Source organism: Scleropages formosus, chromosome 5, assembly GCF_900964775.1.
Source record: "Scleropages formosus chromosome 5, fSclFor1.1, whole genome shotgun sequence".
In the NCBI taxonomy this organism is placed as follows: Eukaryota; Metazoa; Chordata; class Actinopteri; order Osteoglossiformes; family Osteoglossidae; genus Scleropages; species Scleropages formosus.
In genome coordinates this window covers 6555311-6579963 of record NC_041810.1, presented here as the reverse complement: position 1 = coordinate 6579963, position 24653 = coordinate 6555311, and the positions used below count along the sequence as shown (strand labels likewise).

The 24653-nt window shown below is 41.5% G+C and overlaps 2 protein-coding genes across 4 annotated transcripts in view; one reads left to right on the top strand and one right to left on the bottom strand.

The window, feature by feature from the left end:
• Positions 1–18867, bottom strand: part of LOC108930822 (band 4.1-like protein 5) — a 39206-nt gene extending 20339 nt beyond the window's left edge. Inside the window, exons 1-12 of one of the 3 annotated variants that reach the window (XM_018746241.2) lie at positions 18651–18867; positions 17554–17741; positions 11599–11703; positions 10906–10948; positions 10488–10566; positions 10304–10348; positions 8483–8535; positions 5713–5833; positions 3854–3941; positions 2246–2334; positions 1815–1884; positions 267–436 (exon numbers count right to left, since the gene is read on the bottom strand). In XM_018746241.2, coding sequence (XP_018601757.1) covers positions 267–436; positions 1815–1884; positions 2246–2334; positions 3854–3941; positions 5713–5833; positions 8483–8535; positions 10304–10348; positions 10488–10566; positions 10906–10948; positions 11599–11703; positions 17554–17733 — 1043 coding nt within the window. In that variant the 5' untranslated portion in view covers positions 17734–17741; positions 18651–18867. Of the gene's footprint in view, positions 1–266; positions 437–1814; positions 1885–2245; positions 2335–3853; positions 3942–5712; positions 5834–6343; positions 8064–8482; positions 8536–10303; positions 10349–10487; positions 10567–10905; positions 10949–11598; positions 11704–17553; positions 17742–18650 lie in introns of those variants that run through there. The other 2 variants (XM_018746240.2, XM_018746243.2) reach the window with 2 other exon arrangements.
• A 3352-nt stretch (positions 18868–22219) lies between these two features.
• LOC108930785 (disheveled-associated activator of morphogenesis 1-like) overlaps positions 22220–24653 on the top strand; it is a 33778-nt gene continuing 31344 nt past the window's right edge. Inside the window, exon 1 of the mRNA XM_029251738.1 lies at positions 22220–22414. The gene's annotated coding sequence lies outside the window, so the exon portion shown is untranslated. The remainder of the gene's footprint in view (positions 22415–24653) is intronic.

Here is a 24653-nt window from a genome sequence, read left to right as displayed (position 1 = left end):
CATCTTTCCTTATTCTTTATTCTTAGCGTATTTGGAAGCTTTCCTTGTTCGCCTTAATGTTGGCACAGTGTCCAGCTAGTCAGTGGGCGGAGTCCAGATATACACAAAGCCCTAAATGTACACGTTTTAAGTTTATTGCAACAAATATTTGCAGTGCAAGTGCTGCATTTACTCGCACTCCAGGGACTGAGCATGGGCAAAAGATGATGTAACACGTGATACTGCAGACAGTACACATTTATTTGAAGCTCATGAGGCATCCCCACCTGTATCGGAATCGGGAGCCCATGCGGATGAAGCCAGAGTGAGCGGAGCCCTTCTGGACGGGGCCACGCAGCCGGAAGAAAGCATGGTGCTCCACAGCGCACTTCCACAGGTGCTTGCAGGCCTTTGGATGGTCCATGCGGAACACAAACGTGTGCTCCTGTTCTTTCCCCTGGAACACAATGACGCCAACGTGAGCCATGGCCAAGCTTTCCACAATGTCACAGGGAGTGCAGTGGGGTCACATAGGCAGGATGTTAGGGGGAGGGGAGGGACTGCGAAGTCCATGAAAGTAGGACTGGCAACTTGCAACAAGGTCAAAGCCCAAATGTCTTTTAGAGGTCACTGATTTCAGGTGGTTACAGGTTCACTGTTATGCATCCTATCCTCCTTTGACATTCCTGCTGTGAAACACATAAAGCAACAGGAATGGAGATGAACTTTCAGCTTCCAGAGGCTCATTAATCCAACTGCCATCATCTCACAATGAGACCATTGAAACTCTTGTTATACCCCAATTACTAATGCTGCTTTGTAATTATTCAGGCAGTGTTCAGCCACTGAAGGTGCCAGCCCTTTTGTAACAGCAGTTCGTGACGTTGTATATATGGGACAGAGAATGCATTCTGAAAGCAGTTGGGGGTGGAAAAAATAGGGTACATTCCACAATTAAAGTAATCCTGAAGTTTGCTGAGGACATTCTCATAGCCGAACCCAGCCCCTCTGATTTATCATTACTACATAAAGTAGTACTGTACTACTAAAATGGATGGTCCTAATAAATTAACTTTATCTGAAAAGTGATTCTGCAGGGCTGGCTATCCTTCACCATGGTCTCCAGTACATCCTCCCGGGAAAAGACCTGTCTGGTCTATAAACTGCCAAGAGCAAGATAGCATGCCAGAAGGGAGAAGACGGAGGGGAGAAAAAGGGCAGTGCATTTACTTCACCTCTACTGGGCAAGAGACAAGCAGGAGCAAATATCACACACACACACACACACACACACACACACACACACACCAACTAGCTCATCCTGGGCAGCTCTCACAAATGACCATACTAGCATATGCAGCTCATAGCACATGAGCTGAAGTACTAGTCTTGGAGCTTTGCTTCCATCAGTGGTGACAAACACTAGCTGAGCACTAGAGTGTTCTCAACATTCATTGTGTGACTGCTAGGTATTCTGCGACAAAAATGTTTTCTCTTGACTTCAACCAGATTGCATTACCCACAATCCCCACACAAGCGGAAGAGAAATTATTTTTAATATCCCTGAATGAGAATACAAAAATAATGAATGAGAAAGAGGCCACAGGCTGAATGCTGAGCACAGGAGGTAAATATGTGCAAGGCTGAAACACAGAGCAGCTACCCAATGAAGCAGCCTGCTAGCTGCCAATTAGGAATCTCTGAGCACAGGGATGTAGGGAGTTGTCTGGAATGCATCCTCTACAGCGGTGATGTGTGAGGGAGGTCCCAACAGGCCTGGTGTATCATCTGCTGAGTGTTCAAGGGCACATGTGGTGTCAGGTTAAGAAAATTACCTGCTCATCATCCTCCACCACCACCAGGGTCAGCTTGCTTTTCTTAAAGTCTAGACAAGTAATCTTAGGCCTGGGAGAGAGAGAACGAAGGGACAAACAAATGGTGCTGTGTACTGAATAAAGAATATAAAAAAAATAAAAAAAAAAAAAAAAAAAAAAGGATGTTCCATTATTGCCAATGTTTTATGCATTTTAACTATTCACCAAAAGTCAATCAAATCACTGCTCTCTAAATAATGTAGCATTTAAATAAAGCTCTTCCATTCACACTGATATTACAACAGCTCAGTCATGTTAAGATTTTGACACTCAGTAAGGTGGTAGTGGGTAATGCTAGTGATCCACCATCTCTGAATCCTGGAATAAGATCACATTGTTTCATCCACACACAAGACTGTGCCTCACCACACAGACCTGAAGAGATCCCTCACCAGAAAAAGAGGCCAATTTTTGTTTCCCCCTCGAACACGAGCACTCCAGTGGGGGTGAGCCCCAAGCTGTACTCGTTGCCATCGCGGGCCTAGGTACACGTACAACAAACCAAGCAACAGACATGCAGAAAAATAAAGATACAGACAGTAGCATGCACATTCACATGTTGCCCAACCGCTGAATTAGAGTCTGTCAGCCAGCCTGAAACACACCTATTCTCACTGCCCTGACAAAATTCTCTCTCTCTCTCTCTCTCTCTCTCTCTCTCTCTCTCTCACACACGGAGTCTACACTAGTCCATCTAGAGCAGTGGTCTCCAACATGGTGCCCACGGGCACCTGGTAGCCCGCAAGTCGCCCGCCAAGCACGTTCTATAAATAGGCTCAATTTTAATGACTGAATTTAGTTTTTTTTTTTTTTTTATTATACTTACAAAAAATGAAAAAGTGCTATGTTAACATTTCATATAACATTAAAACACCAAATAAAATCATTATTTAAATATTTAGAAGTTTACGCATGTTATTGTTAACGTACGTAGCGTACGTTTCTCATAGGCTATTCTGTGAGTTGAGGCGGTAGCAAGCTGACGGCATAAACAAGGTGAAATCAACTATAACCAAAAAATAGCAAAGGATTAATTATGGTTAATGGTGCACCAGGTCCTGCAAAAAAGAAAAAGACTTATTACTTTAACAAGGAGTGGGAGACAGTGTTTCTCTTCACAAATGTCAAAGGCAAAAGTGTATCCCTCATGTGGGGCTAGCATTGCGCCGGTATCCAAAAAAGAGGCACAACGCGGAGAGACATTTCACCACAATCCACAAGACCTTCAAGTTCAATAGCAGTTATCCATCAGGTACATCACTTAGAAAAGAAAAAGTTAACTAGTTGAAAGCAACATTAAGCAGGCAGCAAATCTCCGACCCGCTAAGATAGAAGTCACAGGCTGCAACCGAAGCTTCATTAGGGTTGCTCATTTTTTGACAAAACACAAAAAATCGTTCTCGGATGGTGAAATTGTCAAGGGAGCAATGACTATGATGGCGAACACACTGTTTAAACATCATAAGAATGGAGACGAAATCATGTCTGCACTCTCTGATGTTCAACTTGGGGCGAACACAATCGCAAGACGAGTCACGGCTGTGGCAGTGAACGTAACGAAGTAACTGGAGAAAGACTAAGGTTTGTGCAAATGGTTTTCCATCCAGTGTGATGAGTCTGTAGGTAAATGTGTTTAGTGCAATGTGAAAGAAAAAATTATAAATGTACATATTTCAAAAAAATTTCTTGGAATATTTTCCAGGATTGATTGTTTAATAAAAAATATTAAAACAGCTTGTGAGAAATCATTAACATTTTTTATGCCAGGATATCAAGATATTTCATTATCCCTTTGACGTAATGTTAACTGAAAGTTTAAAAAAGCACCTTTGTGTTTATATTTATTATATTTATAACAAATTATATGTTTTTTGAAGATATCAAACAAGCAGCCCTCTTGATTATTTTATCCCGTCAGGGAGCCCTCAGTCACAAAAAGGTTGGAGACCCCTGATCTAGAGCATACTACCTGATGACTTTTCAATCCACGTGCAGCTCACCTTGACCTTGTGCATGTCCACTCCATACATCTCAAGCCACTTGGCCTTGTTTAAGTAGTTTATTTCAGCTTGCGCTGGCGTCTGGCCCCTGGGGTAAACAAGTGGAAAAAAAATCACAACTGTTAAAGTCAGTGTAATGTGGTAAAGTCAAGACACTTTAAAATGCTTTTAAATGTAAATGTTTCCCACAATCCGGTTCACTATTTGCGAATAGCACCCTTCTCAAATGGACGGACATATGAAACTACGTAGGAAAAAACATCTGGAAATGCACACATTTAATTCTAAGCAGCTGGAACCATAAAGAAAAGAACAATTACAAGTACAGTTCATCCCTGCTATTTCACACCTCTTAATTTGGTCCAATACAAACATACACAATACAGAAAACGTGTCTATATAAAAAAAAGTCTGATAAGAGCATCCACATAAAAACACTGGTAAATCTCCTTATTCCACAAACAACATTTCACATTTAAAGAACTTTGAAAACAAGGATGTGCACAAGACAACACAACAGATGTGTTCCATCTAATAGTGAGATGACAGTATCTAGTCCCAGTATTCAAAACTCATTCACTAGAACTAGTTAGTAATACTACCTGGTGGCTCAGTTCTTTCATACATCTGCATACAAGCTTTATTATATCCATATAATATTGATTTTTTTAAAATACATATAGTACAGTATTACAGTCCTTCACAGATGGCCATGGTAGAGAGGTTTGGTATCAGTGGGGCAGTAAAGTTGTCTGGGGCTTTGGGCTCCTGATGGGGGTCACCTTTAGCAGGTCAGTCAAAGGCCAGACAAAAAAGCAACCCAAGAGAAACAGACATCAGTGAAGCTAGAAACATAGTTAGATTAAGCATTCTGAATTGCTGGGTGGTGTCAGGACTCATATGAGAAACGGATAAACCTGGAGAGGGACAATGAGAAATGACAATTTGCCTGATCGGAATCTAAGCAATGAATTATTGGACTTCCTTGCTAATAATGGACTTGCTATAAACACCCTGTTTGAACATGAGTTAGATCATGAATGTACATGGTATCAGCACCTCAGCTCAAAGGGAGATCAATCTGCAGTTGTGCCTTCTGACCTGAAGCATTATGTTCTGGATACTCAAGTGAAGAGGGGTGACAGGCTATCAACTGATGATCACCTGGTGGTGCACTTCATCAGATAGCTGGGAAGACCAGACAGAACTTAAAAGCCTAAATGAAAAGTAAGGGTGTTTTTGGAACACCAAAAGGCCAAAGTCTATAAACATTTGAACCCTTGACTCCATGTTTCTCTTGCATTATGAGGGAAGTTGAGGGGAAGTGTGAGACTGCCTTTGCACACCACCTGCAGTACTGTAAACTGTGGGCAGTATAAGAATGGTGAAGTGAAAGCAGAATCCTTTGCACAAACCTTGTTATGGCACCAAACACCACCACTGAGACATTGTATCTCCAGACAGACCTAGAATTGCTTAAAGATCCCGAAAGAGGAGCTAGAGACTGTGGCTGCAGAAAGGGAAGTCCACCCTGCTTGGCTTCTTGCCACCATGACCCTCACAGGGATAAGCAGTTTTAAAGACAGATGGAAGGATGTGATGAAAAGTATACGTATTTAATGTTTAAAAGAAAAAAGAAAAAAAAAAAAAAAAAAAAAAAGATCAGCTATATCTCGAAGGCCTTCGTCAAATGGTTCAGAACAGCAAGGATATTTTGCAGTCCTTGCTAAAAACCAAGAAAATTGACTTCTTAAAATGAAGCCATGTTTAACCTCTGTGATTGTGGGCTAGTACCAAGCCACGAAACTATGACAAAAAGCAACCCCATTATGCTGTAGGCATGGGAAGAAAGAGCCCACCTGCACTCCTTCCATGCGTTGTAAATGGCCAGCTCCATTTCTTCAGTCTGCTCAGGCACAAAGCGGAACTCTGACACCAAATCCGGGGCATGTTCCACTGGGTCAAAATCACCAAGCTCAGCTGAAACACAGATTCATGTTAAGAGGCTTCTATGTAGGAATCTTAAGACTAAAATAGGGACGTCTCTTCAGTTCTGGAGGTTGAGTAGGGTTTTGTTCTACCGGGGCAGTGTACCACCAATATCAAACCATTTATCTCCCTTGCGTAGACGAGACATCTAGAAACTCAATTAGAGCTCTAGAGTACTATGGGACAGCTAATAGTGTAGTGGTTAGAAGTGCTACCATTGGACCCAAAGGTCACAGGTTTGATTCTCACCTCCAGCTCTAGTCCCTGGAGCAAGGAATTAACCCTAAATTGTCCAGTTGTATAAATGGGCAAGTAGTTTAACATTGTAAGTTGTTTTGAAGAAAAGCATCTGCTAAATGAATAAATGTAGAGGACATACACAATCATGCTTCAGTTAAAAAAAAAAAAAAAAAAAAAAAAAAAAAAAAAAATTCACAGGTGCATAGCTTTACTATGCTGCATGTCTTAATGCAGAACTATGTGCAGGTGGTGAGTACCGACCCACTTGGCCAAATATCAGGTTGGTCGCTGCTGCATCCACGTACATGGGCTCGTGCTGCACAGCGATGTCGGGTGCGCGAGAAGTCGATGGTTGAGGCTCCGAGGCCACCTGAGGCGATTTTGCAGCCTCCCACGCCGCCTTCTCCCGCGCACGCTGCTCACGCTGTCGCTGAGCCGCTGTGTCGTTTTCCTGCCGGTGCGATACGTGTCCGATAGCACGACTCTCTAGCGACGAGCTGATGTGCTGACGTCAACGCTATGACGTGGTTTGAACGTGATGACATATACTGCAACGTGCGGCAACTCCATAACGAGCCAAATGAGGGACATTTTCGCAAGAGTGCCAGCCTGCTTAGGCTGAACCGGCAGCGCCCGTTCATACCTCATTTGATGCGGTGTTCCTTCCTCTGTCCAACGGTATATGCACTATCTCTCTGTGTCTTCATCTGCGAGCAGTAGCGGCGAGAAGGGCTGCATTTTTTTGTGACAGCCAATTCCCAAGTTACCCCCCCACGTATTGAGGAGAAAGATGTAGTTCTACGTCAAAACAGCCTAGTTTTTAGGGGGTTTATGATGAGGCTTTGTATTCTGTAGAATAAAAGTCCTTATAACAGTGGCAAGTCAACAAATAAATAAATAAATCAGCGTTCTTGGGGCCTCAGCCCAGGGAAAAAAAAATCCCACAATGAGGAGGAGGAAGAACCCGAGCATCCTTCCCATACTCCCCGATGAGACAGAAGCCGATATGAGGATCACGTAACGTGCATTTGTCTTCCAGCACAAAAGGCAGATTATGACAGTCTGAGGGTCAGTGGAAATTCTCTTTGCTGTGCTCTTGTTGCTCGTTGAAAGGTACCGAGGTACAACAAACAAGGCCAAGTTTCAGGTACAGGAACGTCAAGGATGAGGGTTCTTGGATTGATACATCTTTCCTCTCCAGGTCAACAGGTTAATTCCTGTCTGGCTATTATTTCAAGTCTGGTTGGTTTGATGAGAACTGTGAATGGGCACCACTTGTAGTAGTTCAAGCTTCTTTCCACGTTAGCTGAAATTATTCATTAAATGTAGAAACAAGCAGAATCTTTTTTGAAGACTGCTTCACTTATGGTGTTTGCCCGAGAGCCACGATTTGAACATGGCTCACTTCTGCTGTCAGCAAATGGTTTCCAGCAGACTTTTCCCATTCAGAAAAACACTGTTTGCAGCAGGTGAAAGTAATGTATGAAGGCTACAGATACAGATCTTTATGAAAAGTAGCAGCTTGCCTACATCCTGCACAATTTCCACAGGATCTGCCCCTATCTCACGACATACTATGCAACTCCTGGTCCACTGCATGGTGATATCTTGCCTGGACTACTGGAACCCCCTGTTGTCCAGCCTTTTGGCCTCTGCCACCCAACCTGTCCAGCTGATACAAAACACTGATGAAGGAGTTGTGTTTGACCTGCTGAAGTGTTTCCATGTATGACCTTTCATGGTCTCTCCACATTAGCTTCCTGTGGCTGCCCGGATGAAATTCAAGACTCCTACTGCCTACAAAACTGATTAATGGGTCTGCTCCCCAGTATTTATAAGACCTGATCACTTGCTATATCTCAACCATACTGCAATGGTTCTCCACCTCAGCTTACTTGGTGATCTCGTGCATAAAAGGTCTGAAATCAAAAGCACAAAGGTTTTTGGTTCTGGCGCTGAACTGCTGAATCTCTCTACATTTAAGAAGGATGTCAAAACTCACCTCTTTCAGACTCACTTTTCTCCTGATCTCTAAAGTGCACGATAAACATGTAAATGCTTAATTTTTTTATTAGACATTGTTAAACAATAGGTAAACCTTTATGCAGTTACTTGTGTGATGTATAAACTAGCTCATATGGTGCAATGTGACATTAACTGTACTCTAGAGTCATGTATTTGCATCCAAATCTATCCTTCTCTACTGCACTTATTGTCTTTTTTTGGACATGTAAACCACATAGGAGAAAAGTATCTACCAAATGAATACTTGAATGAGTACAATTTAGATCTAATACATATGACATATGCACAATGACAAAACATAGGAATTATTTATACACAAGGAGGCAAGGTGAACTGACCACTGCCACAAGCAAAGAAAATACTATAGTAACTCACCCTGTAATGAAAATGCTGCCAATTCTACAGCTGTGTTAAAAGGACAGTCCAGCCTGAGAGAGATGAAAAGAAACAATGGGATATGCATATGAATATTACTGCGCTAACTGGTGACTTGCTCAAGCACAGAAGATTAGTCAAATGTCCTGGGAAGCAAGATAGACTTGAAATAAAGCAGTACACCATAGGCTGTACACACAAAGAAACTCAGTTTAAAATGTTAACTTTGAAGGAACAATCATTTAAAAAAAAAAAAAAAAAAACACAATACGAGTAACCACACACAATTGTTTAACATCTACTTGAATTCTATTTTTAGACATGCAAAAAATGCACAAAACACCACAAGAATAAGCACACATGCAGATTTTTTTTTTTTTTAAAAAAAAAAAAGAATATGTTGCACTACAGATGACAACACCAAGACTGCAGTTCCCTTTCCCCAAATACCTGCATTATATACCTTGGCCCTTGGATTTCAGTTTCATCTCAAGGGTTTAGTCTACAGGGCTAAGTTTAGCCTGTGATTGGCATTCAAGTGCCTGACAGGGCAATGAAGGCCACCCAGCAAAGCATGTCTTTGCTAAACTGCATTCTGCAATAAAGTGTTCTTCCAGGGTGTTCTAACTCCTCACAGAAACAAGTATATTTATATGCAATGTTAAAAATGATGCATGTCATTTCAAACCTAGAAAATTATAAGTCTGGCATCATGTTGGAAGATCGGAACAAGGGTATACGGAAAGAAGGTACAAGAGATACTGGAACACTTGAGACGCAAGATACCCAAATCATGTAAAAGTATACCTTTCTGTGCAAAAGTAGCCTTACTATTTTTAGTGTTTGGTTACAGCTGTTTATCAGATCAATACTTCGGTATAACCAAAATGAAGCACACATGTATTAAAAAAAGAGGGGGTCCCAGGGAAAGGACTGAGATCCACTGCTGATTCACTGTCACTGAATAACAATTTTTTAAATGAACAGAACATTTTCTTTTGAATTATTTTAATACTGAACGTAACACAGCGAAAACTTGCAAACTTTATCGATCAAGTCTGCCCACGTGTTTAAGAGCTAAATACACACATTTGATCAAAAACTATCCTTTGCAGCTTAAACTGGCATTCAGCTTTAATCCTACTCTGAAAAATAATCATTTAAACTGTTAGCTCTCTTGAAAAACTTTTTTTTTTTTTTTTTACTAATGTAATTAAGGTCACCTTATTCAAGAATTTAAAAGTACTTAGAAATGTGAGGACAATCTCATATCAGAAACAATTCAAATAGCATGGCCATTTAATAGTGTTTCTGAATGAAAACCAGCTCAAAGTTCTCCAAGACCAAAAATTTGTTTTACTTCTCTGAACTAAGCAAGCAGGGCTCAATATGCGTGAGCAGAGATAGAGGGAAGACTCAAGAGCTCCAGTGCAGGTGGTCATCCATCCTGCCCTTGACAGAGTGGGATGCGTAATGAAGAGATCAGCCACAGCTGCTCCTGCTAGCAATCCCCATGTCCGCTTGCAATCCACAGATAGCACAGTCTGCCAACCTTAATCCCCACACAACTAAAATTAATACTATTTTCAAAACCTACTTAGGCACATCAAACAATTTGGTTGTAGATGTAACATGAGTCACATTAATCCATTTACCAACAACATATTTCTCCAACATGGTGGAGGTTGTCAAAAGGTATTCTTTTACTCATTGTTTACATCACCAGCACAAGATGAACTTCAAGTAACTATCTAGCTGCTGTACTTAAAAGGCTTCCCTGATCAGTTTAAAAAAGACAAAAAAAGTTTAAAATTTACTTACTTTCCACTGAGAATATCCTGCTTTAGTTGCAGTACAAAAAGGTATCTGTGTAAAAAGGAAAAAATAAAAATCCATCAGCAGACACAAAGCGTATCTGAACTGTTTTTACCACTTGAATATTTACCATCACTGTTTCAAATGTATTGCAGAATTGGTGTCTTGGTGATCCTGCATGAACACTCACCTGGTTAGCTCCTCATGCAGGTTGTTGGGCTCTGAGGAATAGAACTTGACCCTCATGTGGAGGCAGTATGGTGGGCCAACTGTAACAAAATCCAGTCATCACTGATTGCTAAAGTTCAAGTCAACAAACGTGTGAATGTTTCAATCTATCAGCACATTTTTCCAGACTTCTTTACATAACCCTATCTGTTCTAGTGTCCCTTATTACAGGTCTTAAAACGGGAATATAAAGACCAGTTTAAAGCATTAAAATTTATAGTCTATAACTTACCCCAAAAAGTATATGACTACTGTGTTCTAACTTTTTTTTTAATCCTAGTGCCATTATTAAGCCTACTTTTCACATGTCATTCTGGTCCTGGCCACCCAAAGTTTATAGTTTTACCAAACCATCTGCACAAAATGCTTGAAGAACTTACTTTTAACTTGTTTTTTGATGCTTTTTGTAATGTCCAGCCAATGCTGCAATGAGACACACAAGCAAGAAGGTCAGAATGGAGACTAAAACATACTGACATTCCACATTTGTGAAATCTATACTGTACAGTAGCAACTAAATTAATACGTAAAAACCTTTAAAAACAAGCTAAAATTTAAACAAATGCTCTGCTTAAGATGCTGCCAGTTAGAAGACGAAGCGATGCATCGTCAGTGTGAACTTGAGACCTGGGCTAAAGGATCTCAGCTGGGACACTGCAGTTTACGCGTGAATGAATGAGGCACTGGTTTAATCTCCAGTGGGCACCAGAAAGTGCTTTTCTTTTGCAGCTTCACTGGGAATCCAGAGTCAATGAGGCATGAACAATGTGGAGGGGGGTGCAGGGTGTGGGATGTGCTGCTCTGCTGCAGGGAGTGAAAGATTCACTTTCTGCCTGTTTTCTTATCTTCTCCCCAGCATTCCACACAGGGGTCCTTGTGAGCTCACCCTGGATTGCTACAGTTGTGGGGGAGGGTTTTGGCAGCAATTCTGGGTGAAACTAACATTAACACTCACGTAATAAAATCTAGCATCATTGTTATGCTTCACAATGCACAAGGCTGAAAATTACAGTGCATACAAATTGACACCAGAAAACTTTGTGGGCCATAATATAGCAAACACCCTTTCTCACCGGGACCTGTGCAGAGTCCATGAAGCGCAGCCCAAAGTAGTCCTTTTCCACAATGTCCAAGTGGTACATGATCTGATCAAACAGCTCTGCCCCTTTGGCTTTTTTCTGTTAAGAACAAGAAGAAAAAAGTTCTACATGCTGCTCTTGAAAAGCTGGGTAAGGAAAGCAAAGGAATGAACTTCTAAAAAATTAAGAAGTATAACTCTTGAGAAGATGTACCATTGCAATTCTAAGGTACTCGCAGCATTTGCTCTGCTGCCACGTAATATTATTTCAAGTTTACAAAACTTAGTAAAGATGCATTCAGTAGCATTTGATGCCACCTACATAAGCTGTGTGCGGGGGGGGAACGGGGAACAAACACATAAAGCAGATACACTGTGTTACAGCAGTCTTAATAGGAAGCTGGGCAATGACATCCAGATCCAAATTCCTTACAGCTCCCCTCCCACCCCATGCTCTCAGCTCTCCCCAGCTTTGTACGAGTCTCCGAGTTCCTCCAGCCGGAAGTACCCACAGAATGCAGGGGGGTAGCCATAGTAACAGGGAGACAGCCTCGGCTACTTGACCACGTGACGGCCAAGCGGCCAGCCTTCACTGTGCTGCTGTACTCTTTGGCATCAGACGTTGGTGTGCACTGACCCGTTGAATAAAGGGAGTACCTCTTTGGACCAAGCACATGACACAGCAAACCCAGCACAGAAACAACGTGCAGGCTCAGTACAACTCAGACACAGAACTCCTAAAACCTGAGAAATGGAACCCTGAGTGAGGTCCACAGTTTCTCTCTATTGAAAAGCCTTCATAACAAAAGTTACACAAAATCACCTGTATCTCAAGACACAATACAGATCTAAATGAAGAACAGAGATCACATACAGTACATGCAGGATTCCAAAGAAAGCTCGTCAGGTGAAGGCCAACCTTTAGCCATTCTGTTCCACCTTGAGATTACACCCCTGGGAACAGAGCACACTGTGTACTCCACTTCAGAAATAGAAAAAAGATAAATACCAATAGCCCTCACAAAACATGGTACCATACTATGAAAAAATATAGGACAAAATGGATTGCAAGAATATCTACCCTTTTAAAACAACTGGCTTATAAATTAAGTGGTATTTTTGCCTGTTACCATAATTTTTCTTCAATAATTGCATCTTTTTTCAGGTATGTGGAAAGCACAATAAGCAATACAACCACACACGTGTACTAAAACTTACATGATTTATTTGTGACAACACAACTCACATTGCCAGTTACTGGTTCATAGAAGTCATCCAACATTCATGGGAACATTTTTAAGAAATAAGAGATTACATTATATTCATGTGACTACTATATGTAGACAAAATGATACTTTTCTTAAAATGAAGTGCTAAGCCACTTAGAATTATTTATACATTTATTACTCATTTATACAGCTGGATCATTTCCACTGGAGCAATTCAGTTGAACCCCATGATAATGCAAGTTCAGATATATCAGAATTGGTCCTTGTCCTTCATTCTTACCAACAACTATTGTGTTACTTAAATCACTATGGCAATGTGTTCCATCAGGAACTGAGTATCCTTACATTAGTGTAAATAAAGCAATCTAGATAAAACAAAGACCATCCAGCATCAAACGCTTATTTGAAAGGTTATGCCGTGCTTCTCTAAGCATAGTGTCCACATGCTTCACAGAGTAAAAAAGAAATATTCAAACTCCCAGGAGTCAAACTATCAAAATGTCTCCATTCAGCTTGTACCTTGCCTCGCACCCTGTACTTAGTGGGGTACTTTCCAAACCACTGCATCCCAGCACTGTACAGGCAGTTATTGATCATAAAAACAGCATTAAAAAAATAATTTGTTAAAAATATTATAGATGATGATGTCACAGTCATACATAGAAATACATTTTAATTTCTTAATTTTAGGTGACATTTTTGTTCAGGAACCAATTATTCCCCCATAAGAAATTAATATTAATTACACCTTAAAGGAATTGATCTAATGGGGCAACTCCACATAATGAATTAACTGCATCAGATGAGGGATGACTGTACAATATTAAATTGTTTTATTACACAAAGTCAACAGATAAGTAAAAGTGGTGCACTTAAATGTCAAGGATTTAATGGGCTGAGACACTAAATACTGTAGTTGTCTACTGTCATTTGAACCTCTTAAGAGAAGAAAAGGTCTTGTGTGCCAGTGTGGTGGAACAGTACCTTGGTACTCCGTAACGGTAACTGATCCACCGCTGCTGCGTCAAGCTCTGGTTAAAATCATACACAGCACAAGGGCAAAGGCCCCCAGTGGAAAATTCCCAGAACTGTGGCCTCACTCATGAACACGTTAAACAAGGTGACAGCAGCACAATGGCAAAAAAAATGGATGCATCAATGTGGTGTAAAAGACAGATAAGGGTTACCAAAATTGTCATTTGTTTTATTCCTCACAAACCCTTAGGAGTCTGGAATGCTTTTGTTATATCTTAATTTTCAGTCTCTCCTAAACTTGAAATTAGGAAACATTTGAACTATTAGTAAAAATAATTTCATAAAGTGGGGTGCACACCATAGCCAAACTCTTACCACTATTACGCCAGTTTTGACAAACACTGCACTCACTTGGCACTTTAAAGACTGGGGAAACATACCAGTAAGCACTATTCAGGGGCTGAACAAAAATATTATGAACTGGGAGCTAATCACAGCCCATCATATAACTCTTACAGAATAAAAGCAAGCATACAGCAACAAACAAAGCAAGAGAAACCAGCTACTACTAAATTCATCGTTCACTTAGGGTTAGTTTCTTCTGTGACATTATGGAAACCTGCGAGAGGATTAACATTTCTTCCAGAAAAGTGGGTTTCTGAATTTTTAGGGGAGAGGAGGAGAAAAAAAAAAAAAAAAAAAAAAATCATATGAAAACCAAAACAAAAGTATTTTTTGGCATGACAGTACCAAAACTGATCATATGTATTACAAATTATTTGTAGTTTATGCTGCAATTTCATACTTTTATTCATTATCAAAAACTGCTTGTCCAATGTTTTAATGAGGTTGCAAGCTCTTCAACTCTGGGATCAGGGACCAACAATGCAGGTTTCCCTGATGTAACAAAGATTTCGTTTACAAGAATTCAAACCTATGAGAAAATTCTCCTTCAGATATCAGTTGAGTGACAACTGTGAGCCTGTTTGCAAGTAACTCACAACAAGTTTTAATGAAAGTGCCAAAAAAAGCTGCAAGGGTAAAGGCAAAGGAAACCCTTACCTATTAATTTCAAATATGAAGCAATAAAACAAGTCAGCTGAAAGGCAATATCATTACGGATTACTGACATGAGCTATTATTTGCCATAAATGAACAGTACTTTATATAAACAGCTTAGGAGTGGGTTATGAGCATTATGGGTGATTAGTGCAATTATACGAATTGGCACATTAAGCAGTGTTATAACAACCCATTTAATATAGTGCATTTAAGAACAGCTTTTCAATTCACTTTTACATATATAGGTATAACAACTCAAAAGCAAAGAAACTGGAAGGAAAAAAATTCCACAGGAAAAAAAAAAAAGTATACATTTTAACAACTGCTTGGCCAACATAGGCATGTAATGGAAAAGTGCCTGTAAGGTATGGAACACCATGTACAGGACCCCAGTCCACTGCAGGGGGGACCACCACACACAGGGCAATTTAGAGTCACCAATTCATCTGAAATACATGGCTTTGGACTGTAGGAGAAAACCGAAGCAACCAGAGGAAACCCAAGCGAACACAGGGAGAACATGCACCACATGCACCACAGACAGTCAGGCTATGCTCAACAGCTTTAAAACAAATGGAAAAATTGTATATAATCAAGGAAACGGGGTGGTGGGGAGAGATGCAAACGAGTTCTGTATAAGCAATTTTGATCATGTTTCTTTGTCTTAAATCTCGATTCAAAAATTTCAGGGCAGTTATAAAAAAACTGTACTTTTTTAAAAATCTGATTTCCTTAGTATTTAAGAGACAGGAATTTAGCACGTTTGGTTAAAAATGGAACACATTTTCTCCCTTTAATATTAATTTTTTGTTGTTTTTAAATGGGAATTATTTTATGAGTAGGCTGCCAGAAACAAATGCTTTTTACGTGAGTGAATCCTGTACTGAGTCTGCCACTGGGTGCTACTGGTAACTGACAGGCATTTGCCCGTTAGTCGCAGCATTTATTTATGAAAATGCTATTTTATGTGCAACACACACAGATTTATTGTACTGTACTTCTCACGCCTACATAAAATTAAGGAACAGAAGAATCACAAAACCCCTGTTGACTTACAACCCATCTGAACAAAGTATGTACTATATTTCACACAGGGCTCTCTAGGTTACAGAAACCAAGTGCCAAGCTGAGAAAATTCCCATTGTCAGTCATGAAGGACTGCAGGGAAGTTCTTGTTCTTATTTCAGTTTTTGTAAAAAGTTTCAACTGGAAATGGCAAGAGTGTTTGCAAAAAGTTATTTTTTAAAAGGTGGAGAAAATAAAAAAAGATGGTTAGTTAAAAGTTCAATCTTATATGCTGGTATAATAATAAATCTAGATTTTACTACTGCTATTTCATATGCACAAACTCTCACCTACAGCTTCCATGCTACAATTAAAAAAAAGTTTAAACTCAATGTTGGAAAACAACCTGTATTCACAATGAAACAGCCTTTGCAACATATTCGTCCACATCTTCAAACATGGTGGCTGGCTACTGTAAGGAGAATCGGGTATGGTTCAATCCATTCACTCCTCCACTCTTCTGAGTCACGTCACATGATTTTACCACTGAGGGATCAAGGTATTATCGCTGGTCAACAACACACTGACAAGCAACTATGTTGCTTCAGCAAACTCTTGCACCTGATTAATGGTCATACCACAGAATTATGCAGGAATTCAAAACACAAGGTACATTATATTGGCTAATCATCCACACCACAAAAAACCAGCCTTTACTAGCTATTGCAACACATCCCTGAGTGACTGGTTTGCAGTGATTTGTGCATTCCTCCCCTTAGTGTTTATGGGTTATTCATGAACTGAAAACCATCATAAGACTGCCCCACACACACATTAGATTATAAAGACCTTTAGGTTTTAATAATTTGTTTCTTTTCTTTTTGTAGAGAATTACCAAGTGACAATGGCTTGGGTATTTTCTTTGAGGAGCTGAGGCATAGAGGGACTGGCTAGGTGGAGACACAGCCTTACCACAATTTAGCATTTCAAAACAGCCTTAAGCAGCAACAGAAATCTTCACTGTGAAAGGTGCTAGGTTGAAAGCCTCACCTGCTTTAGTACCTTTGATCACAATACTAAATAGTAAATAATACCTGCTGTAATAAAAAAATACTACCAGCTATATTCATTTATAATGTAGTATTTATATTATTAATAACATGGGCAGCACGGTGGCACAGTGAGTAGCGCTGCTGTCTCACAGCGCCTGGGTGGTGTGAGAGGACATGGGTTTGATCCCCACTCAGTCTGTGTGGAGTTTGCATGTTCTCCCCGTGTCTATGTGGGTTTCCTCCCACAGTCCAAAGTCATGCTGTCTAGGGGCCCCCCCACAGTGTGTGAGTGAGTGAGAATGTGTGTGTTCCACTGAGGTATGGATGAGTGACCCAGTGTAACTAGTGTACCTAGCAGTGTATTCACCGTGGTGACTTAAAGTGTGTGGGCTGATAACACTATCTATGTATGTAAAGTTCACTGGAAGTTGCTTGGAGAAAAGCATCTGCGAAATAAATAAATGTAAATGTAATAATACCTGCTGCATTCATTACATCACTGTAAAGTTGCTCATCTAGCATCGCAAATCACGTCGAAGAAAGGTGTCTGCTAAAAAAAAAAGTTATCAATTGTAATTTGAAGAGACGCACATGCGCAGAGCAAGTGCAACCCACTGCCCATCTTACCGGCAGGTCCACGCTGACGTCGGTGCCGTCTAACAGCGACACGCGGCAGGTGATGACGGATCTGGCGTCGCCGGCGGCGGGGATATGCGTGCTCGCTCTCTGCGCCTCTCGGAGGCGAGCCTTCTCCGCGTGCTTGCGCACGGAGCGCCGGCCCAGTGTCCGCCGAAGGAAACTGAGCATGACGAGTCCTGGGGACAAAGGGGGGAAATTAGCATACGCGTAGCACACAGTTTTACCATTATGATTATCCAACAGATTAATTTTTCTCGACTTCTCTAGAACTGGTAGGAGCAGGTGCACGTATAAATAAAATCTATATTTCTACTTCATTTTTATCATGGAAAATGACTGAAGGATGAATCGGGACACCGTCTCTAAGAATGTGTGTAGACACGAGTTTATCGAAGTTAAATTTTAAAAAGCTGACATCGGAGTTACATGAATAAGGTTGATAATAGTGACGTCCACGATGACGGTGAGGGGAAAAAAAAAAAAAAAAAACGTATCGGAGTGAGGCAGTTTTACAAACATATATTAATCAACATGAACCAACTTCGCTCGAGTTTGTAGAAACGGCAACAAAAATTGTTTGCCCGACACTAGTTCTGACTTCATCGTGTTTTACATCCTAAATGTTCACATCCAAGTCACCGACTCAACTTGTTCAAGTGCAAAAATGAAAACATGATGATGATGATGATGATGATTCTGTGTGAGCAACACCGACGGCTCCACTTCCATGGATTTACTCACTGAACCACTTGGTTTATTTCAACTTTCAAGTTACGGCCACTTCGGAAGCGAACTGGAATCGTCTCCAGTTTGTTTTCGTTTAAAGCAAAGCTCTATAAGTATAATTAGGCTTCTAAATAGGTTGCCTCACAATTAAGTCACGAGCTAAAGCCTTTAGGTGAGCAGCAGCGTACATTCGCGTGCGCGCGCGTATCTCACGAAAAAGGCGCTCGAGCGGGAGGAAGGCACCGCGCGCGCGCCGCCAGCTCTACCGCTCGGGGAGAGAAGAGATGCTGCGAGACGCAACAGATGCGCGAGCGCGACTCTCTCCGGCACCGAAGTCCCGCAGGCAGCGTCGAACCCACCCACTCACTGACTGACTCCGAGCAGGTCCAAAGTTTGAGACGCAGAGCTGTGCTGACGAAGCGCTTCGTAGATTCGTTGCGGAGGAACAGCGGCGCTGCGGACTCTAGAACAGCAGACAAAACGCCTCAGGCCATATCCACACAGCCCGCGCGCTGGCCATGTTCGAGGAGCGTCAGCGTCGCCGTCGCCCCCTCCCCTCAGCTGCACCTCTCTAGCCGCAGAGAGGAGCGCCAACTGCTGGCCGGAAGTGACGCCACGCTGCTCCTCGAGACCCGAGCGGATTAGCGCTCCGAAGGGCAGCCCTGAGCCGCCGACCACGACGCACGAGGGCGAGCGGGCGGCCGGACTGCGGGCAGCGCTTCGCTCCTTGATCGAAGGAAGGAAGACGCGCCGAGATGTATAAGCTCCTTCACTCCGTGGAAAACAAACAAAGCCGAGCCACAAGTGGTGTACAAGTTTATAACAAAACCCAAAACAGGAGTTGTTGATCCACCGTATCTTTTCTGGAATCATGATGAACAACAAACTAGAACAAAATTATTAATTTACGTTTTCCAGTTTTTTTATTTCTTTTTTTTTTTTAAATGTCAGAATACATATTTGTCATATTTTATCATCGATCTTCACTTTAATTTCCATTGTTTATATGATAGCATCTTGTATTGACCGGGAAGAGGTGGCAGTGTAGCGGTTATGGTTACTGTCTTTGGACCCAAAGGTTGCAGGTTCAATGAATCCCCACCTCTGGCTGTAGTACCCTTGAGGAAGGTACTTACTCTAAATTGCTACAGTAAAAATTACCCAGATCATGCGTAAATAATTATAAGTCCCTTACTCTTATAAGCTGCTTTTTTTCCAACTCGCCTTTTTTAACTTCTATTTATTATTTATTTAACCTTTAATACTGGAGTACACATATTTGTATCCTACTTTATTTTATTATTTACTCTTTCCTATTTTAATTATTATATATTCCTCATATTCCGGGAGTATGTTCCTAATTTTTACTTATTTGGATTACCTTATTTATCTGTACCGTGGACAGTCGGAAAAGCACAGCACTGCACTGCAAGTATGATTGTGTATGTGACAAATAAAACTCGAAACTTGCTTTGGAGAAAAGCATCCAATAAATGTGAACTATTTATGCTGTAGCCCCTCTGTGTGAGGTACTCTATGTATGTGGAGGGTGTACATATACAGTGGGGTCCAGAAGTGTGAGACCACTATGAAAATGCTGAGAAACTCAGCATGAAACAGTGAGGAAAAGACCAAACCAATGATGTTAATAAAACACAAACAGGAGATTCTTGGATTCTGTAATATAATATATAAAAAGTGTATTTAACACTATTTTAGGAGCCATTATGAGTGACAGAGTTCCTTCACAATGTTCTTTCCTCCACTTGCATCCTTAAGTTTGAAGGAGAGCTGCCCCTTGTACTTGTGATGGAGTCCATCCATCTGGTTTCTTCTCCCCGACTATTGCAAGCGTTACTGTTATATCATAATATATCCATTTTGACGTCTTGATTTTACACCAAACATGAGAGTTTCACCTACAAACGGGCAGAATTTCCCACTTAATCAGTTCTAAGAGCTAGAATTTCAAAATCACGGGTCATTCATTTCATGAAAATTCGACCACCCGACTTATTTCTGAAGGTTAACGGTATTTTTCCTTTGACTATAGCGCCACCCACTGGCCACTTTTATGTTGCACAGGGGCGTCAGTCGCGCTGTATCGATGCGCTCGATTACGGCGCAGATGCGGACAGAAAAGCGCGTCTCTCACAAAGCGGAGCAATGGGAAACATCACTAATATGGACTAAGGGTCTTATTTTTCTCAGTCTTGCGCCGAATGTCGTTAGCTGATACTTTTGAAACAAACATTTAAAACAACATTCAAGATTTTTAAAGATAAAGGTATTTGTAAACAGTATTCTTGTATATATAGTGTGTGTGTGGTCGCCCTGTGACAGGGCCTGTCATGACTAGTATAGCCTTCCCCATAAAATATGCAGAAGTACAAATAAATTGTCCCCCTATCAAAGCTTTTCTTGAGAGAAAGACTTGCATCACATATCTGTATGTTTCTGGTCAACACCAGAATTTCCCCCTGTAAATTTACATTTATTTATTTAGCAGATGCTTTTCTCCAAAACGACTTCCAACAAACTCTATGTAGTGTTATGATCCCGCACACCTTATTCACCGCGGTGACTTACACTGCTAGATACACTACTTACACTGGGTCACTCATCCATCCATCAGTGGAACAAACAAACACACACACACACACTATGGGTGAAGCTCAACAGCGTGTCTTTGGAGTGCAGGAGGAAACCAGAGCACCTGGAGGAAACCCACACAGACACGGGGAGAACGTGCAAACTCCACACAGACTGAGCAGGGATCAATCCCATATCCTCTCATATCATCCAACCGCTATGAGATGGCAACGCTACTCACTGTGCCAACATGCCACCCAATTGATTGACAATCCGAATTTGTGGATGTCTGCAGTTTTTAAATTTGACAAATGGAGTGGAATTTTGACAAACCGACATTTAATTTGCATGACCATTCTAGTGAACTGTAGAATGTCTGCATATCCTTCTGGAAGTTACTAGAAGGTGTTACATGATTCTACCTGTGATTTGACTGGTTGATATTGTCAAAGTCAAAGGAAGTAGGAGGATGATACAGTTGATGGGCTTGTTATGGAAAAACCACAGTGCCTGTGTACTCAGTAGAGTGAAGAGCATGGTGCAAATGTTGTGTGTGTGAATAAATGAAGAGGTACAGACTGCTCTGTACCACTGGGACAATAAGAGGTCAGTACTCCCCCCCCCATAATGAGACGACTCATTATAGAGCCTAACGGCTGTTGGCAGAAATGGCCAATTAAGATTTATGGTACTGAATCTGCTCTTTCGGTTCTCATATTCAGTTTACCTTAATAGAGGGTTGTGATTTATATTGATTAATTTAGAGGACTCTTCTCCAAAGTCACGTACAGTGATTATTATGTAGTATTTATGTAGTGTGTGAGTGACACAGAGAGAGAGTGTGTTCCAATGATGTATGGATGAGTGACCCATTGCAAGTAGTGTATCTAGCAGTGTAAATCACCGCGGTGAATAAGGTGTGTGGGCTGATAACACTACATAGAGTTTGTTGGAAGTCGTTTTGGAGAAAAGCATCTGCTAAATAAAAAAATGTACACACCTGATTCTGCTTACTCTCTTGACTTAGCCAATGCGACTTGGGGTTCACTTATTTCTGCACCTTCACTACTTGCGTTTTTCTACAGCTCACCTGCGCCAGTGTGTTGCTGAAGGTGCTGTGCTGTTCGTATCCCTGTGCACTTCCTTTCGGGGTCACTGAGGTTTTCATCTATCCATCTGTTCACGGAAGCGGACGAAAAGAAACCTCGGTGACGGGACGGTGGGTAGAGGGGGAGTGGCTGATCGGAGGGGGTGGGGCGTTAGAGGGGGCGGGACTCTCTTGATCCTGTAACTGCAGGATCCATGTGTTTGCCCTCAACTGCAGCGCAGTGGAAAGAGGCTGCCGGTGTTTCTGTCAAAGGACAGCAGGAAGACAGCTGTTCACATGCAACGCAGTCGAGCGCCCTTGACAAAGGACGCGTCCCGTGTGGAGCTGGGCGTTTCGGGAGGCTTCCAGAGCAAAGACCTTGTTCACATTAAACCCAAGGGACTGTCACTGATAGACACCGGCTGGGACTCTCCTGCTTGTAAGGTGCTGCTTTTCGCTCCTTTTCTTCAGTCGTTCGTAGACCGGATGTTGCACGTTTTGTGGATTTCCGCCACTTTTGACAAAATCATCGAAGGGTCCGAACCCTTCCTTGGAAAGTAGTGACTTTCCATGGATGCAGGTGGGAGAGCGTGGTTTTGGGTTTCTGCTGCTCTTCGCTACGCCCCACGCGTGAGCCGACATCGCAGGGCCGAATCCGATCTATCTTAAGTCCTTGAATGTGGAAATGTGCCCGTGGTGCCATGTGTTGCAGATTTCTCGCAGGGCTCCGAAGGGGTTCCTCAGAGATGGAGTGTGTTTTACAAGGAGGTGGGGGGAAGGGCTGCCCGAGATGGTTTTTATCTCCACTCATGCGGGGCGGGGGTGGGGGGTGGAATGTCATGTTTGAATAATGTGCCATTTGGAAGGGATTTATGGATACACACTGAATTTGTGGACTGAATGTGGAAATTCTTCTGGACTTCACCGCACAGGGAAGCAGTTGGCGGCAGTTTAAACCCATCGATCACCGTTTGCTCTGCTGACTTGTTTGTAGCACCGAGCTGCAAGATCATTGTTGATGAAATGAATGAATCTTATCTTGAGGTGGGTCAGCAAAGATAGAAAGGTCAAGACTGAAAGCGTTTGTCCGCCACCTTATGCAGTCACCGGCACAACAAATAGTGCAGTAACATTATTAGTTGCATGGCTGAAAGTCTGATCCAAAGTCTTTTTTACCTCTTTATATACCATGTTTTTTATTTGAGTCACTGAGGACAAGTACCTTGGTCCAGGGTACTACAGAAGGGTTGGCAGTGGTGCAGAAACTGGCAACGTTTTCAATACAGTTACTTTAACCGTTATGCCGCCTGCTGTCTCATTTTCACAGCTGGTTTTTGAAATATTATTATGAATTATTAATCTGCACTCAGGTATCATCTTCTTTACTAGAATGAGACACTGGTACGCCGATAGTGCTGCTCCCTCACAGTCCCTGGGCTGTGCACTTCAACATGGGTTCAAGTGTGGATCAGTCTTAATGAAGTTAGCATGTTCTCCCCACGTTCACATTCCTTTCCTCTAGGTGCTCTGGTTTCTTCCCACAGTCCAAAGGTGCATTTCATGCGGATCGGTGGCTATAAATTACCTTTAGTGTATGTCTGCGTGTGTGAGTGTGTTACACTACCCTGCTTTTTCAACTGGTCCATGGCTGTAAGGAGTTTAATGTACTGAAACTAGCATTGTGAGTCCCCGTGGACAAAAGGATCAACTAAATACTAGTTAACGGTCATTGTGCATCACTTTGAGTACAAGCGTCTGCTAAATTAATACATTTAACTGTAAGGATATGGTTGGCGCTGCTTGAAAATGCATGTGTTTCAGTAAATGTCACATGAATATGTTAAAATGCTTGTTTAATTAAAACCGATCGATACTTTTGTGAAATAATTTAAATAAGCCTTGGTCTGGAGATAAATGAATACCAAGCTGATTCACTATGATTTTATAATCTTTTCAAGACTGATGACCCTTTAAAACTGCTCCTGAAAGCTCTTGCTCCTGCCGGAGTGATGTGTCAAACTCATATGAATAATAATAAACTGACCAGGTGCCTTGTTCCATAGGAGAGCTGTATCTACACGTTATCCTGTTAACCTGCTCTTAGATTGGTTAATAACCTAATATAGTTATTATAATAATTTAATGTATAGTCAACCTTTTGTCTATGTCCCCTGATCCTTTGTTCAGCAATGGGTCACTCATCCATACATCAGTGGAACACACACTCTCTCTGTCACTCACACACTATGGGTGAATCTGAAGAGCATGTCTTTGGACTGTGGGAGGAAACCAGAGCAAAGACGGGGAAAGCATGCAAACTCCACATAGACTAAGCGGGGATCAAATCCACGTCCTCTCACACCACCCAGGCTCTCTGAGACAACAGAGCTGGTCACTGTGCCACCATGCTGCCAAAATTATATTGAATCGAACTTCAACCGAATTCTGTATCTTGTGGCTCGGTTTCCACATTCACCGATTTTTCTAAAATTGAACTATCGTTGTAGAAGTCTTGGATACAAATAATTTCTTTTAGAAAAGGAAGAACTTTTTTTACAATTAAACAAGAAATTCACACAACAATGGTGACGTTTAAAAAAGTTCTGGGGAGTCACGTGCATTTGGCATCTATACAAACACCAGCTACGAGCATCGTCATACATCTCTTGCTGTCACTTGAGGA